The 14,864-nt window shown below is 39.3% G+C and overlaps 1 protein-coding gene across 1 annotated transcript in view; it reads left to right on the top strand.

The window, feature by feature from the left end:
- The window catches only part of LOC122794239 (cyclic nucleotide-binding domain-containing protein 2-like), a 746,060-nt gene that overhangs the window by 614,318 nt on the left and 116,878 nt on the right, over positions 1-14,864 (top strand). The window contains exon 9 of the mRNA XM_044062478.1: positions 4,486-4,566. Within this exon, the coding sequence (XP_043918413.1) occupies positions 4,486-4,566 (81 nt within the window). The remainder of the gene's footprint in view (positions 1-4,485; positions 4,567-14,864) is intronic.

Genomic DNA, 14,864 nt, shown 5'->3' with positions numbered 1-14,864 from the left:
CGCATTTATTAGTTTGGTTCTAGACCCAATTATGAACTCAACCAGAACTAGTACTTAATTTATCACTCCCTATTCCTTTCTCTGTGCCTATAGCCTGTTAACAATCCCTTGTAGGAAATGAAGTCTCCATGTGCAATCCAAACTTCTGCTTTACCTTATCCGACTCTTAAGAATTTTCCTTCCCTGGTTATTTACTCCCACTCCAAATAATGGCATACATTTGAGCTTCAGACTTTTTTCCAATGTGGGAATGGAGAAAAGAGATTTTATCAATAGGAATGACTGCAAGTAGGGGCATAGAAAATAACCAAGAGGGAGGTGGAATTTATTGGAAAACATTAGCAAAGGAACCAATGAATTGGGAGTAAATAACCAGGGAGGGAAAATTCTTAAGAGTCGGATAAGGTAACACAGAAGTTTGGATTGCACATGGAGACTTCATTCCCTACCAGGGATTGTTAACAGGCTATAGGCACAGAGAAAGGAATAGGGAGTGATAAATGAAATACTAGTTCTGGCTGAGTTCATAATTGGGTCTAGAACAGATGCCATGGTGAAACAACCAATAATGACAGGGTTGTGTTAATGTGTAATGCAGTGTCAGGCCTCTACACATCTGGAACGGCATTAATTATTCATGAACACACACCCTGGAGGGCATTATTGTGCTTAGAGAATAGGCTCACTCTAAAATTGTTGTGTTTTACATTCTTATATATATTTTTTATTACTATGTATGTTTTAGTATATTTTTGATGTAAAATAGTTCCTCCGTCTAATTTTTTTAATTTGCTGTAGTATATGTTAATGGTGTTGGAGGAAGCATTTAACATACAAATTATAACATTTAAAAATAACCAGGTTATTTACTTTACTTTTGGTCCTTTACTCCTAAATTGTTTGGTTGGCAGTCACTGGAGATGGAAATTAATAAATAATGGCATACATTTCAGCTTCAGACCTTTTTTCCTTCAGAAAATTCATGCTAACTTCTATTTTAGAACCTTTGTTCCCAAATATTTCTTCAGCTGAAAGGTGCCGAGGTTTGTACACCTCTTTACTGCTGCTGCTGCTGCCGGTAGTCATCTCACACACTCACCCTCACACATACACACACAACATACACCTCTGCTTCAGAAAAATGCATGCTAATGAAATCCCTCTTATTCAAGCAACTTTCTAAGTTTATAAGAGCAATGTTTAAAATCCGTACCTATTTTAAACTCTTTGTTTCTCGATTATTTGTTGCTCTGTCCAGATTTCTTGTGCCGAGAGTTATGGTCGAGAGCTATGCAAAGTTCTTAGGTGATGCTTCCAGGGATCGCTCTTGCGCTTCACTTTCTCTCACAAATACAAACACACACACACACACACACACACACACACACACACACACACACACACACACACACACACACACACACACTCTCTCTCTCTCGCTCTCTTCTGCTTTCATGCATCATTCACTCACACGCAGACAGCAACATAAACACACATACATGCGATCATCTCTCTCTCATAGTTTCATACATGTATACACTCTCTCTCTCTTACACACACACACACGCACACACACACACACACACACACACACACACACACACACACACACACACACACACACACACATGCACATGCACCCACATGCACACACACACATGCACACCCACATGCACACACACACACACACACACACACACACACACACACACACACACACACACACACACACACACACACACACACACACACATACTTTTTATTTTACACTTGCTAAACAGCACAAGTGCTGTTTAACCAGTGTAAAATAGTAGCTTGGGTGTAAACAAACACGTAGGTTCCAAACATAGCAATCCTTTAATGAAAAAAGACAAGGTAAGCGCTTTCACGGATCTTACTCTGCTCCTTCAGACCAACATAAAGTATGCAACAACAAGCAAAGTATTTGAATGTAAAACAGCCAATAAAAATAAGGATGTAATTAACCACTTTAAGTCTGCACAAATTACATGGATCTAGGATGCACTAAGCCAATGCTCACCTGAAAAATATCTATGAAATAACATATAAAATCAAGTTAAAGCACAATCATACGACATGGTGATAAATAAAATCTATATATGAAATGTCTGTATATATAAAACACACACACACACACACACACACACACATATATATATATATATATAAATATAAAAAATATACAGAGAATGCATGAGAAATCATTAAATATCTTAAATGAAAAAACTTACCGATGTTTCAAAGCTCTAGCTTTGAGAAAAGGTTTTAGACAGATCCTACTATTTAATCCTGGGGGTTTGTCAGCTTGAAGCTGTAAAATCCATTTTTGTTTTAATGCTTCTGTCTTATTTTTGAGATCACCACCTCTGATACTAACATGCAAGAGTTCTAAAGCAAAGAACTTAAACTTATGGTTAGGGCCTTCATTGGTCACACGCATTGCCTTATTTTTATTAAAATAGTAGCTTAACCGATCTCTCAGTCACACTCATACAGGCATACACTTTCACACACTAACACATACACACAATTCTATTTTATTTTACACTTGCTAAACAGCAAAAGTACTGCTTAGCGAGAGTAAAATAGTAGCTCAACCAATCTCTCTCTCACATTCACACATGCATACACTTTCACACACAAACACATATACACGTTTTTTTTTATTTTACTTTTATTTTATCTTACACTCGCTAAGCAGCAAAAGCGCTGCTTAGTGAGTGTAAAATAATGGTGGCTGTTCCGTTTTCTTAGTCTAAGCTCCATGGTGGCTTGATATGCTGTCATGAAGCAACAGACATGTTTTTCAGCGGGCATTACTACTACATTAATACCCTGTTGGAGAATGTTCATTCTTCATTCAGGGTACTAATGTACAATAAGCCCATTCTCTAAAAAGGAATAATTAATAGGGCATATAAAACAATGCCTGGCAACTAGAAAGGTGATATACAAAGGCACAATGGGATAATATTTCTATGGCTCCCAAGTATGCAACAAAATCTAGACAGTTTAGGATTTTGCATGGTAGAATTTGCACAGGTATTTGTATACCCAAATGGACTTCAGATATTTTTTACACAGGTAGACAGCAATTGTCAGTGGTTTAATGGAAAGAGAGGGGCACTTGGGAACATTTTTGGGAATGTAATAAGTCAGTAGATTTTAAACATTCCCTATAGGTTACTTTGTCAGAAATGTTGGAGGAGCAAATTATTGCAACTAAGAAAATTATTTTTTGTGCTGTGATATAAAACCGGATTGCCTAGACATAGTAAGGCCCTACTAAGTTTAATGCTTTTGGCTCCCAAAAAAGCAATTACTTGAAAACGGAAATCAAAAGCTAAACCAGCCATAACAAAATTATTGATTGTCATAAAGGTGATAAAAGAACCAGAGATGCGATCTTCAGAAAAGGGAAGGAACAAACTACATAGCAAAATGGAATCTGATGGAACAATACATGCAGAATAATGTTTAGGTGAGGAAGAGGAATGAAACGTCAGAAAAGGCAGAACTTGAGCAATCTAAATAATGTTAAATTGAATAATAATTGTTAAGAAATAGACTATATATGTATAATACATGAAAAGAAATTACATGTAATGGTTTGTTTTCTTTTTTATGACTGTATATGTAGCCTTGCCTCTGTATAACATATTAAAAATATGAAGAGTCAAGGCCTTGTTGGGAGTGCTGCTTCCCAATTGTATTCTTTTATTTAGTACCATGTTGGAGTGATGCCATTAATACAACCTCTACACCTTACAAATACCATACAACAGTGCTTCTCAGACTTTCAGTAACATGTTGTTATTTTCTGCTTCTCAGACCATCTCTTCTTCATCCAATCTTTCCCATCTTAATACTCCTTTGCACTTTCATGCAACACACTAACAGCAACCTGCAAGTCAAATATCTGGCATTACAATGCATGTTTTATTTTGCTTTGTAATATTAAAATGTATATAATCTTCTATTATTTCATGCTGTAAGTGAAAACAATTCATATCAGAAACATTGTGTCTTTATGCTTAACATATGTTTAAAGAACATGCGTTAAAACATTAGTAGTTTAATGTTACTTAGGTAATTGTTTTAAGATATCAAGATCTCAGTGAAAAACTAAGCAGCATTTAACAATCTGATGAATTTCATGATGGGATATTTAAGAGTCTAAGTAAGTGGTTTTCTCTAATCTCATTCAATTCAATTGCGATATGTGAATCTAAATGCTGAAAATACAAGATCATTCCATTCTTATTATAATATGTTCTTGGAGAATGCTTTGCATATCTAAAGAGCACCTTTAATTAATTGTCTGGCTGCCTTCTTTCCTCTTTTTCCAACAAAGCTCACTGTGAAGGGACATCGTTAACAAGTGGGTGAGTCAGTATATAATTGCAAGTGGTATGGTCTATAAGATTAAAGTTCTGCCTTTTTTGTTGTTGCTGTTTGTGGTAGGTTTCTGCAGTACATCCGTCATCTTTATCAGCATCCACAAAGTTCTTAAGGATTGGATTTGTAGAACAAGGAGGCATTTTTGTAAGTAAAATGTTTTTATTGTTTTAAATTTTAATGAAGATTCAGAAAAATGCAAGAGCTTCAATTTCTTAGGAAAAATTTGCTTTCTTTTCATTTCAGAAATAAAAAAAAAATGTATTCTGTGTATATTCAGTTTTGTGTCATATTACATATCAGTTTATAAATATATTTTTTGTGTTCCTTCTGCTTCATGCAGTATTAATATTTTGTTTCTTTCTGATCTGAAAAATAAATAATTTTAATGATTTTGGATAGTACATGTTGCAAACATTGCAATGAGTATACATTCCCTGTGATTCAGAAACATTGCTAACTCAATCATATCCATCCCCCCTCTGTTTACTGAGCATGCTTGACAAGCTCCTGTGTTTATTAACAATGAATAAAACCGGGCAAGTGTATGCAATGAGCAGCTCATTAAAAATAGTGGCTATGGCTGCAGCAAGGACATCAGGAAGCGGATGTAAGACTGTCATACAGCCACAGGAAAGTACGAACAGCAGTAGTGCTTGTTTGTCAAGCAAGAGCCTCAAGGCTGACTGGCATGATCTCGCACTCACAGTTGTTGCAGCTCTACAAGGTCATGATGTATGTGTGCTAATCTATTTTTGACATAATGGTATATGTATATATGTGTATGTATGCATATATATATATATGGGTCTACTACTAATGAAACTCACCGACGCCAGATGACCGACAGGTAAGTGTACCAACAGGGTGATTTGCCGAAAAGACCGACAAGGGAATGTGCGACGCGATCGCTGGTGTGTGATGGTGACGGAGTTAGAGCGGTCAGGTAAGTGCTCGAGATTGTGGGATGTCGGGTTAGGCTGTGGGAAAGGTGAGTGTGTGTTGGTATGGTTCGGGTAAGGTGGGTGTGCTAGTGAGGGACTGTAGTTTAGGGACGGGTTAAGTGAGAGCTTGGGCTAGGTGGGTTAAGTGAGTTAGGGTTAGGGTGCAGGTAGGTGAAGTGTGTGATAGTGTGTCGACCTTAGGGGTTAGGTTTTTGAGTTAGGGGGAGTGTGTATGCTATGTAGTGTCAGTGAGTTGTCGTTTCTTCCGGCTGTAGGGTTAGTTAAGTGAGTTGTGGTGGTTGTTGGCGTTTGTGTTGTAAGGTTTGTGTTGTGTCGGTAGGGTGTGTGGGGGGTAGTGTGTTTTCTATTTGGGATGTGTGTTGTTAGTATGTATATATATATATATATATATATATGTGTGTGTGTATGTATGTGTGCTGAGAATCTGAGCTATGGAAGGTAGTAAGAGAAGTAAGATTAAGGTAGGAGGGTAGAAAATTAGGCCTACACAAAAATATAACATAGGTAAGACTACAAAGGGAGATGGTGATGCAATCATGAATCTAGAGGACAATGTACAAGGGGGTATAAACACACAGATATTAATGTCAACTAACTGAAGATAAACAATTTAAAACAATATATAATGGGTAGGAGACAGAAAAGTATCAATATATCAATCAGAAGTAGTTACTGCATCAGCAGAGTCTGATCACTGTATCTTTACTATAATGCAATTGTAAGGAAACAAGCCCCCTACTGTAAAAATGATGTGCCTATATGCATCTCCTATGGGAAATGAACCCACAAACCTTCCCGCTTAAAGTGTGTGCCAAGTACATTATGTCCAGGTTAAGCTACAGAATCAATGAGACAAATAACATCAGGAAAACACGTAAGTTGGTGGTTATGCAATTGACGGAATTGATGTCGGCAATGTTTCTATCCTGCAATGGAGTTGGTTTGGATAATATGGTCTTCGTTGGTTACACAACTGCCATATGAAAGAAAAAAAAAGCATACAATGCTGAAGGTACTTGAACCCACAACCCTCCCCAAATACCTGAACCCACAACCCTCTACACTTACACTGTGCATTTACAGATTAATCCACAGAAGCAGTGAGGCAGACAATGTTAGGGAAGCACACAACAGTATTTTGTTACAAACTTGCAGAATGAAAGAAAAAGAGAGCCAAAAACAACCCATCAGGACACCACCTTTGGGATCTAATCTATTGTCCGCAAGCATAGTTGGCATTGTAATTTATTGCAAGAATAAGTAGTCAAATATCAACAATTGTATCCTATGTAGTATGTGCAAACTGAAACACAATGATGCTCTTCTCATGTGCTTGGCCAGTGCCAGGCAAAGCCAGTGCATATGTATATATAGAACATGGCAGCCCAGCTATTTGCTATACAATGATCAGTGACATTTCTTATCAGTTGTACATGGGATTTAGCAATGTTCTTTGTGACTTGCCACACACACACTACAATTACAAGAGATAAGTGATTTGGAAGTCTTAGATGGGCATGTGTGAGCTGTTTTAGTTTTTGACTAGATTGTTGTTGTTGTTTGTCTTTCGGCTTTTCCTGGTTAAGGGTCGCCACAGCGGAACTCCAATCCGCTAATGATTGGCAGTAGATTTTTACGGTGCCGAGTTGCCAGCCCAACCTTCAACGAAGGCACACCCATTCACGCATGTCTTTCAGAATGCCACTTGACCGCGGGGAGGACATGCAGACTCCACAGAGAAGGCACTCCCCGCACTCCAGCTGAGAAGCGAATGGGAGAACCTCTTGCTGTGAGGCAACAATGCTACCACTGCACCACCGCGGATATAGTTTTTTGACTAGATTAAAGGTTGAAAATGGGAGTATAAGAAAGAGATAAAAAGGGGAAGCATGCAGAGAAAAGAAAATAAGGTAAGCAACTAAGGAATGAGCAAGACAGATATGAAGCAATACATGCCAACTCAACTATATAGATTTTTGCAGAATGTCCAGATTTTTGCCTCATATTTTTGGTCCATTTTTCATAAAATTGTGGTTTATTTAGCAAAAGTAATGCCAAAACATTCCATTCCTCTCAAGTGTACAGATTTTCGGCTCATATTTTAGTCTGTTCCTCATAAAATCTGTGTTTTTCTGACAAATGACTGTGATGATCTGAGGAGTGAAGTCACTAAATGACATACATTTGAGTTTCAGACTTCAAATCCTTCAGAATACGTATGTTAAAACAAATCCTGTTACTCTAGCAACTTTCTAAGCTTACAAGAGTAATATTTAAAACATGTCCCTATTTTGGGGCCTTAGTCCCCCCATTTTGTCAGTCTTTGTCCAAATTTCTATCACTGAGAGGTTGAGAGGTATGGGCAATATTCATATAGTGTATATGATACCACTTTCAGTAAATACATTTAACTGTTGCATACATTGCCCATATCTCAATGGCATAACTATTTTTAACAGTGAGAGGAACAGTAATGTCACCTTTGTCAATTGCAATGATATGTGATTATTATGTTTGGTACATGCTCAGTAAACCTATGTGCTTGACATTAATTAGAGTGTGGATCCAGATGTATAATTGTTAGGCACACAAACAACATGCTATATGGCCAAGGAGGACATTGGTGGTGTTAGGATTTAGGTTTCATCTCAACCTTAAGGACTTCATCAGAACAATTATACATGCCTGAACATTCCCTTAAATACCCCCACCCATTAATCAATTATTCAATAATAAACTTGAAAACTTAAAGCAACAATACTATTTTGTTTAAAACATTTAAATTACTAATACATACAACAGTTAAACACATGTAAAACATTATATTGTAAACTCTATAAAGTTTATCTATAAAATTCTACAAATATAAATATGTTAATATAATAACTTATACTATTTTCTACCTAAAATGTGTTTTAAGGGAATGTTCAGGCATGTATTATTGTTCTGATGAAGTCCCTTAAGGTTGGGATGAAACCTAGGTTAACATTTAATCTTGTGTTACCATCAGTTTTATCATTAAAGTTTGGTTTGGTTTGTTGTTCTCCAGTCGTTTCTTTGGTACAGTTGTGTTCGGTTACCAGTTTGTTTGGTGTTAGGATTTGTCAGGACCATGCAGGAACAAGGCTGAAACTTCCACTGTTTTCCATACCAACAGATCAATGCCTAAAAAAACAGGGCAAGTAGAAGCACACCAGTGAATCTGCTGGAATATCCACACATAAGTCCAAGTTCTCAGATGCAGAGAATGAGGTGCTTCTCCAGGCCCTATGCTTGCATGGATAATAGTTCTTTGCTCTGTATGCTGCTGAGTAGACGTACCAGAACCCTGCCTGGGATGATATTGTAACAAATGTTAATGCACTTGGTGGCCACTGTTGCAGTTATGAAATAGTGCGCTGCCAAACAAAAAGGCTGGTATAGGAAGGTACAGCAACAGGTGGACGTCTACCCAGTGTAACAGCTGTCATGGAGAAAGATGCGTTTATAGCTTCTCTCAGAAAGAGTGGCACCTCTGCAGAGACCCACAGTGCAGTGCTGAATGTTGAGATAGAGCTGGATAGGTCCCAAAAATAATCCAATGGATATTTCCCTAGGTATGTAGGCCTACTTCTATGTATCAGTACTTGTAAGTTCTCTGCACCCCTTAGACACTATCAGACTTATTAAAGTTGTCAGACATCTGGTATACAGGCACAGTTACATCAGGAATTTAACACCCACTGCACAAGGTATATACATAAGTTACTATTTTTTATAATTTTATTTTTTAATTGCAGGTCCAAATATGTGGTATACATGGTTCTGTATTAATTATGTCCAGCATTTTATATAAGAAGAACCATTAGAGAATTCTACATGCGAGTGAATGAACATGTAAGAGCAGTATACAAGATTGATGTTCGCAATGCCTTGGCAAAACATGTTAAGCAAAAAACATTTGTTAGAAAAAAATAAGGCATGCCTCAAATTTGTAATAATTGATGAAGTGAATATAGTTTTGATGCAGAAGATGAACTGGATTGGAGAGAATATTGCTGACAAATTAGGCTGAATGCATGTGTATACCCTGATTTAAATGACAGGGAAAACTTTAAAGATGTTCTTAGAAGGAAAGGGTTAAGGCATTACATGCCTTGGGTCACGTTGTTGTTATTAAGTATTTAAATAAGTTTGTTCATTATACAACTTTGACTGAAGAAGTTCCATGAAGGGAATAAAAGCGTTTACTAGTTGGATTTTTATGTAATAAAGTCATTTTTGTGTTTTTAGCCATTCATTTTTTATTACTTTTAATCATTTGTTTCTATTTGTAAAACTCAGTTACATCTATACTTCTGAAGCTGGGTCATACTTAGACAGAATATTTTGTGCTTTAGTTTATTCACAGGTAATTACTTACCCATCACTAGCACTGTGGAACTGATCCTACCTGATACTGAAGGATCTGCAGCCTCTGATACTGATGGTGGTGATGAGATGGTGTAGTCAGAGAGTACAGAGTGTGTACTGGACACACAGAATATGATCACTGCATGTCTAGCAGAGACCACAGCCACAGTCTCTATGTCTAACAAATGTTGGAATCTGCCCCTAGCACTCATGGGCAGAGAAGTCCACATGGTGGGAATAACAGTGCTTGTAGCAGACATGGTTATCACCCTCTTCCTGAGGTTGATGTATCAGTCACTGCAACCCAGTACATGTGCAGGGTCATTATGGAGGTGCAGGCTAGTACTACCACAGCCAATGTGGAGATAGAGTTAGTGATGCAGGCAGGGTATGCATGATGATCTATGGGAGTGCAGATCCTATATGTGTGATTGCTTGGACAGACTGAGTCACACACTGGAATGTGCATTGTCTCTGGATCACATGAAAAGGGGTGATCAGCCATCCACAGAGCTGTTCAGCTGGTTGAGCCACAGATGGCAACCAGTGTGTCTGTGGATGATCAAGATCCCACTCCCACAGGGCTAGCACTTCCACAGCAATATCTATTGTGGTGGTGTCTATTCTGAAGAGAGGCTAACCCCATTGCCATGGCCATTGCCATAGTGGCACAACACAAGGCAAACATCACTAAAGGTTATGCAGTACACCAGCTTCCAGTTAGGTTCATGGCATATCCAGTACAACAGCTGGTAGAGCCAACTTTAGTGGACAGGATACTGAACCATCTGGCATACATACCCTGTACCCAACCAGAAGGCTGAGTTAAAGTGCTGTAACTGCCGCTAAAGCTGTGTCCCTGCAGACCCACACTCACACCACCACAGCCCCAGTACCTAGAAAACTTCTACTGACACTGTCCATACTCAACAAGTTTTGCATTAAAGCCCCCCCCCCCCCATACTGGTATTTCACAGAAAATCTTATTATACTTTAATAGTCCTCACATTCACATTCTTCCCAGTGAAAAACATTCACTCCTTAGCTCCCCTTCCCACCAATTCAAAAGATGATAACTGTACACTTCCCTTTGTAGATTGTCATTTGGGTTGTCTATGCCTAATACACAGCATGGCTAGCCTATGCATGGGTAAGTGCAGCCTGGTGCTGGTATTGCATGCATCATTTTTACTGTAGTTTATCTGCTTTACTGTTCTCTGTGATGCTCTGATACTATGTGCAAGTCACTGCCTGTTTGCAAGTGCTGTGCAAACTGTGCCCACTCCATCTGGCAGGATCATCCCTGCTGCTGGCTATTCCAGCAAGTCCTCGTTTGACTCTGTCTCCACTGCCGGGTTTACTGGGGGCTGCTGCCTGTGCAAGTGCTCATCCTGCTGTAACTGTGTCTTAAGCATGTTATCATGTAACACTGCATGCACTGACACTATTTTAAGTGTGATATCGTGTAACACTGCACACACCGACACTATTTTAAGAGTAATATTGTGTAACACTGCACACACTGACACTATTTTAAATGTGATATTGTGTAACACTGCAAACACTGACATTATTTTAAGTGTGATACTGTGTAACACTGCACACACTTATTTTAAGTGTGATATTGTGCAGCACTGCAAACACTGGCATTATTTTAAGTGTGATATTGTGTAACACTCCACACACTGACACTATTTTAAGTGTGATATTGTGTAGCACTGCACACACTGACACTATTTTCTCCACATGTGCCTGGGTCATTCTGCAGGTTACCAATGGATGAATCCAGATAGTGGTGTGCCTTCAGCAGCCTAAACATACACTCAGTAATGTTTCTTCTTTGCAATTTGACACAGTTGTACTCATAGTTCATAGGTTCATAGGTGTGTACTAGGCTAATGACTGCAAGGGCCTTTTTAAGCCTAGCTATGCATCCCAACTCTCTGACAAGTTCTGGTACCCTTGATATGTGTAAGCAGGGACTTGGGAGGTGAAACATTTACAAGCAGGGGCCTGGCAGATGAAACATTTACAGGCTCCCTGTGTCCATTAGAGACATTGGTGCCAAACCAAGGATGACTTTCCTGTTCCCCATCCAGTTGTCCAAGTTACACTTGAATTGGGTTAAGGAAGAATTCTGCTTCACATGGATGGGGAGCTTGTTCCAGAGAAGAGGTAGTCTTTGGAATATATACCTGTCTCTCCAGCAGGTCCTATGTATATCTCAGCCAAGGTTTAAGTTTTTGGAATGGGTAATTCTGGTGTTTTTTGTTTTGCAGATATGCAGGAGGTCCATCAGAGTGGGGTCTGACAATGCCCTGTATGCCAGGCATAGATCTCCCCTCAACAGTCTGTAGAAGACAGAATGCAGGCATAGGGCCTTGAAGCGGTGTGCATAGGACATGTTACTTACACCCTGTATTCTTTTAGTGAGGAACATTTGTGGACATTACAACTGTTGGATATGCCTGGTTAGATACATACCAAATGGGGCATTGTGCTCAATGATAGGTCTGATGAATGCTGAATGCAGTGGAACAATGACGTCTTTGGACTTAGATGCCATACCTTTGTTTATAAGTTGCACAAAATAGAATGATCTCATCATTACTGGAGACATGTGATGGTCAAAGGCTAGATTACTGTCTATATGTGTCCACAAGTCCCTGACTTCTGGGTCAACTCTTAGGGGTGTATTGAAAATATCATAGTTTCCAGGGGTGGATGACTTCCTGAAAGATACTATTATGCATTTCTTGGCATTTAGTTTTAATCTACGGCTCTGGCACCAGTTATTTGTCTGTGTCAGCCCTTTCTGTAGAACATTTGTGTCAGTGGGTTATTCAGTGACAGCTCCTAATTTGCAATCATCTGCAAATTTAGTCAGCTATAGGCCATTGACATTAATTAGCCTTGACTTCAGACAAGTAAATGCCAAAAAGGTTCTGTCCCAAGACTGATCCCTGAAGGACTCCACTTGTGACTGACCTCTTTGTAGAGGAGGATTCCCCATGTCTAACTTCCTGGGTCCTGTCTGTGATCCAGCTGGCTATCTGCCGGATGACATAAGGGTTTGTACCTAACCTCTTAGGTTTGTCAACAATGCCCGACTGGAGGATTGTGTCAAATGCCTTGGCCAGGCCAAGGTAGACATTGTGAACCATTTTGCCCTCAACCATTGCTTTTTTGACCTTCTCAAAGAAGTTCACCAGGTTCAGTAGGCATGACCTGCCCTTGATGAAACCAAACTGGGCTGAGTCCAGTGTCTGGAGGTTTCCTATGTTGTTATTGATCATTTCCATGATAATTCTTTCCATGGCTTTGCATATGAGACTAGTAAAACTTATGTAGTTTTCTGGGCCTGTAGATGGCCCACCTTTGTGCAGAGGGATGACTGTTGCTGTTCTCCATTCATGAGGCATGAAGATTGTTTGGAGGCTACAGTTTAATAGCAATTCCAGAGGGCCTGACAGATCATGTTTCATGCTATTTAGAAGTCATCCTGGGATATTGTATGGTCCCATTGATGCAGTGTTCTTGGCCTTAGAGAGAACATTAAGGTACTGATCCCTAGTGATACCAGGGGAGTTATATTTGATGTTATTTCCTGAGGGAAGGTTGCTGGAGACAGAGGGGTAAAGTTAGAGATGAATTTGTCAGCCAGTTGGTTTGCTATATCTTCTGGCTCAGTATAGATTTCTCCATTTACAATGAGCTCTGCACACAGTTTTGTATTGCCTTTGAGGTTGTAGAGATAGCTAAAGAATGCTTTGTGGTTTTCCTTGGCCTAGGAGGCCAAATTTACCTCAAATTTGTCTTTGGTAGACTTTATCTGTGCTCTCAGTTGTTTGTTTATTTTGATGAGAGTATTTTTATCCTGCTGGGTGCTGCACCTAATAATTTTTGCCATGATTTTCTTCCATTTGTGATTCCACCAGGGTGACTTGTTTTTTGAGTTAGCTCTGTACTTCTTCCTGGTGTGTACAGCTGCCTCTCTGCAGCTATTAACATGCTTCTGTGAACACTACTTCATAGGCAGCGGTGTTCTCAGGGTTTATGGGAGCTTACATTTTTTCCGGGTTATCACTTAATAGTAGGAAATTAGTCTTAGAGTAGTGAATATTCCAGGGTTAGCTGGGGTTCCAGATTTTATTTTTACTCCAAAGGAGACTGTTTTGTGGTCTGACCTTACCAGGGAAGGCATTACAATAGGAGGTGTGCAGCACTCTCCCATATTAGTAAAGACCAGATCCAACACAGTTGCACCCCTTGCTGGTGTATTGACAATCTGGTCCAGGGGGTTTGTGTTTACACAATCCAGGCATATCTGTCCCTGTACATTTGGTGTCTTTTTGATTTTGTGGATTTCTTTTGTTTGCCATGAATCAGACTTCATGGGAATATCTGGCATCACTAGCAAGATGCTGCTGTGGAAGATCACTCCTCATAAACCATCGGTAAAGGTCACAGGTGCACCATATGTATGGGCTGTGATAACCGCCTAGGTTTTCTGCACACACACACACACACATATTGCAGGTGACACCTTATACATTACAGACCACCTGTCAGTTGATGGAGTGATATCCTTTGTGGTTCATGTACTTCATTGCCAGTTTACAGGGTTGCCAGACATCCCTATTTGGGTGGGACTGTCCAGGAATCAGCAGCCTGATCCCGAGTCTCGCACTGCCGGTTTAAATCCCGGGCAGCCTCCGCTTTGTCTTTTTTTTTTGATTGGCCCGTATACCGGCATACGGGCCAATCAAAAATCGCTAAACTTGGAGCTTCTTGTGTTCCGCATTAAACAAAAGTAGCTCCGTGTTTAGCGATTTTTGATTGGCTCGTATACCGGTATACGAGCCAATCAAAAAATCGCAAAACAGAGTTACTTCTGTTTAATGCGGAACTGCGATGTTCCGCATTAAACAGAAGTAGCTCCATGTTTAGCAATTTTTGTTGGCTCGTATACTGGTATACGGGCCAATCAAAAAATCGCAAAACAGAGCTACTTCTGTTTAATGCGGAACTGCGATGTTTCGCATAAAACAGAAGTAGCTCTGTGTTTATTTATTTTTGATTGGCCCG

The sequence above is a fragment of the Protopterus annectens genome, chromosome 2.part1 (genome assembly GCF_019279795.1).
Source record: "Protopterus annectens isolate FY-2018-M chromosome 2.part1, PAN1.0, whole genome shotgun sequence".
Classification (NCBI taxonomy): domain Eukaryota; kingdom Metazoa; phylum Chordata; order Ceratodontiformes; family Protopteridae; genus Protopterus; species Protopterus annectens.
The sequence above is the reverse complement of the archived record's forward strand: the minus strand, read 5'-3'. Positions and strand labels throughout refer to the sequence as shown.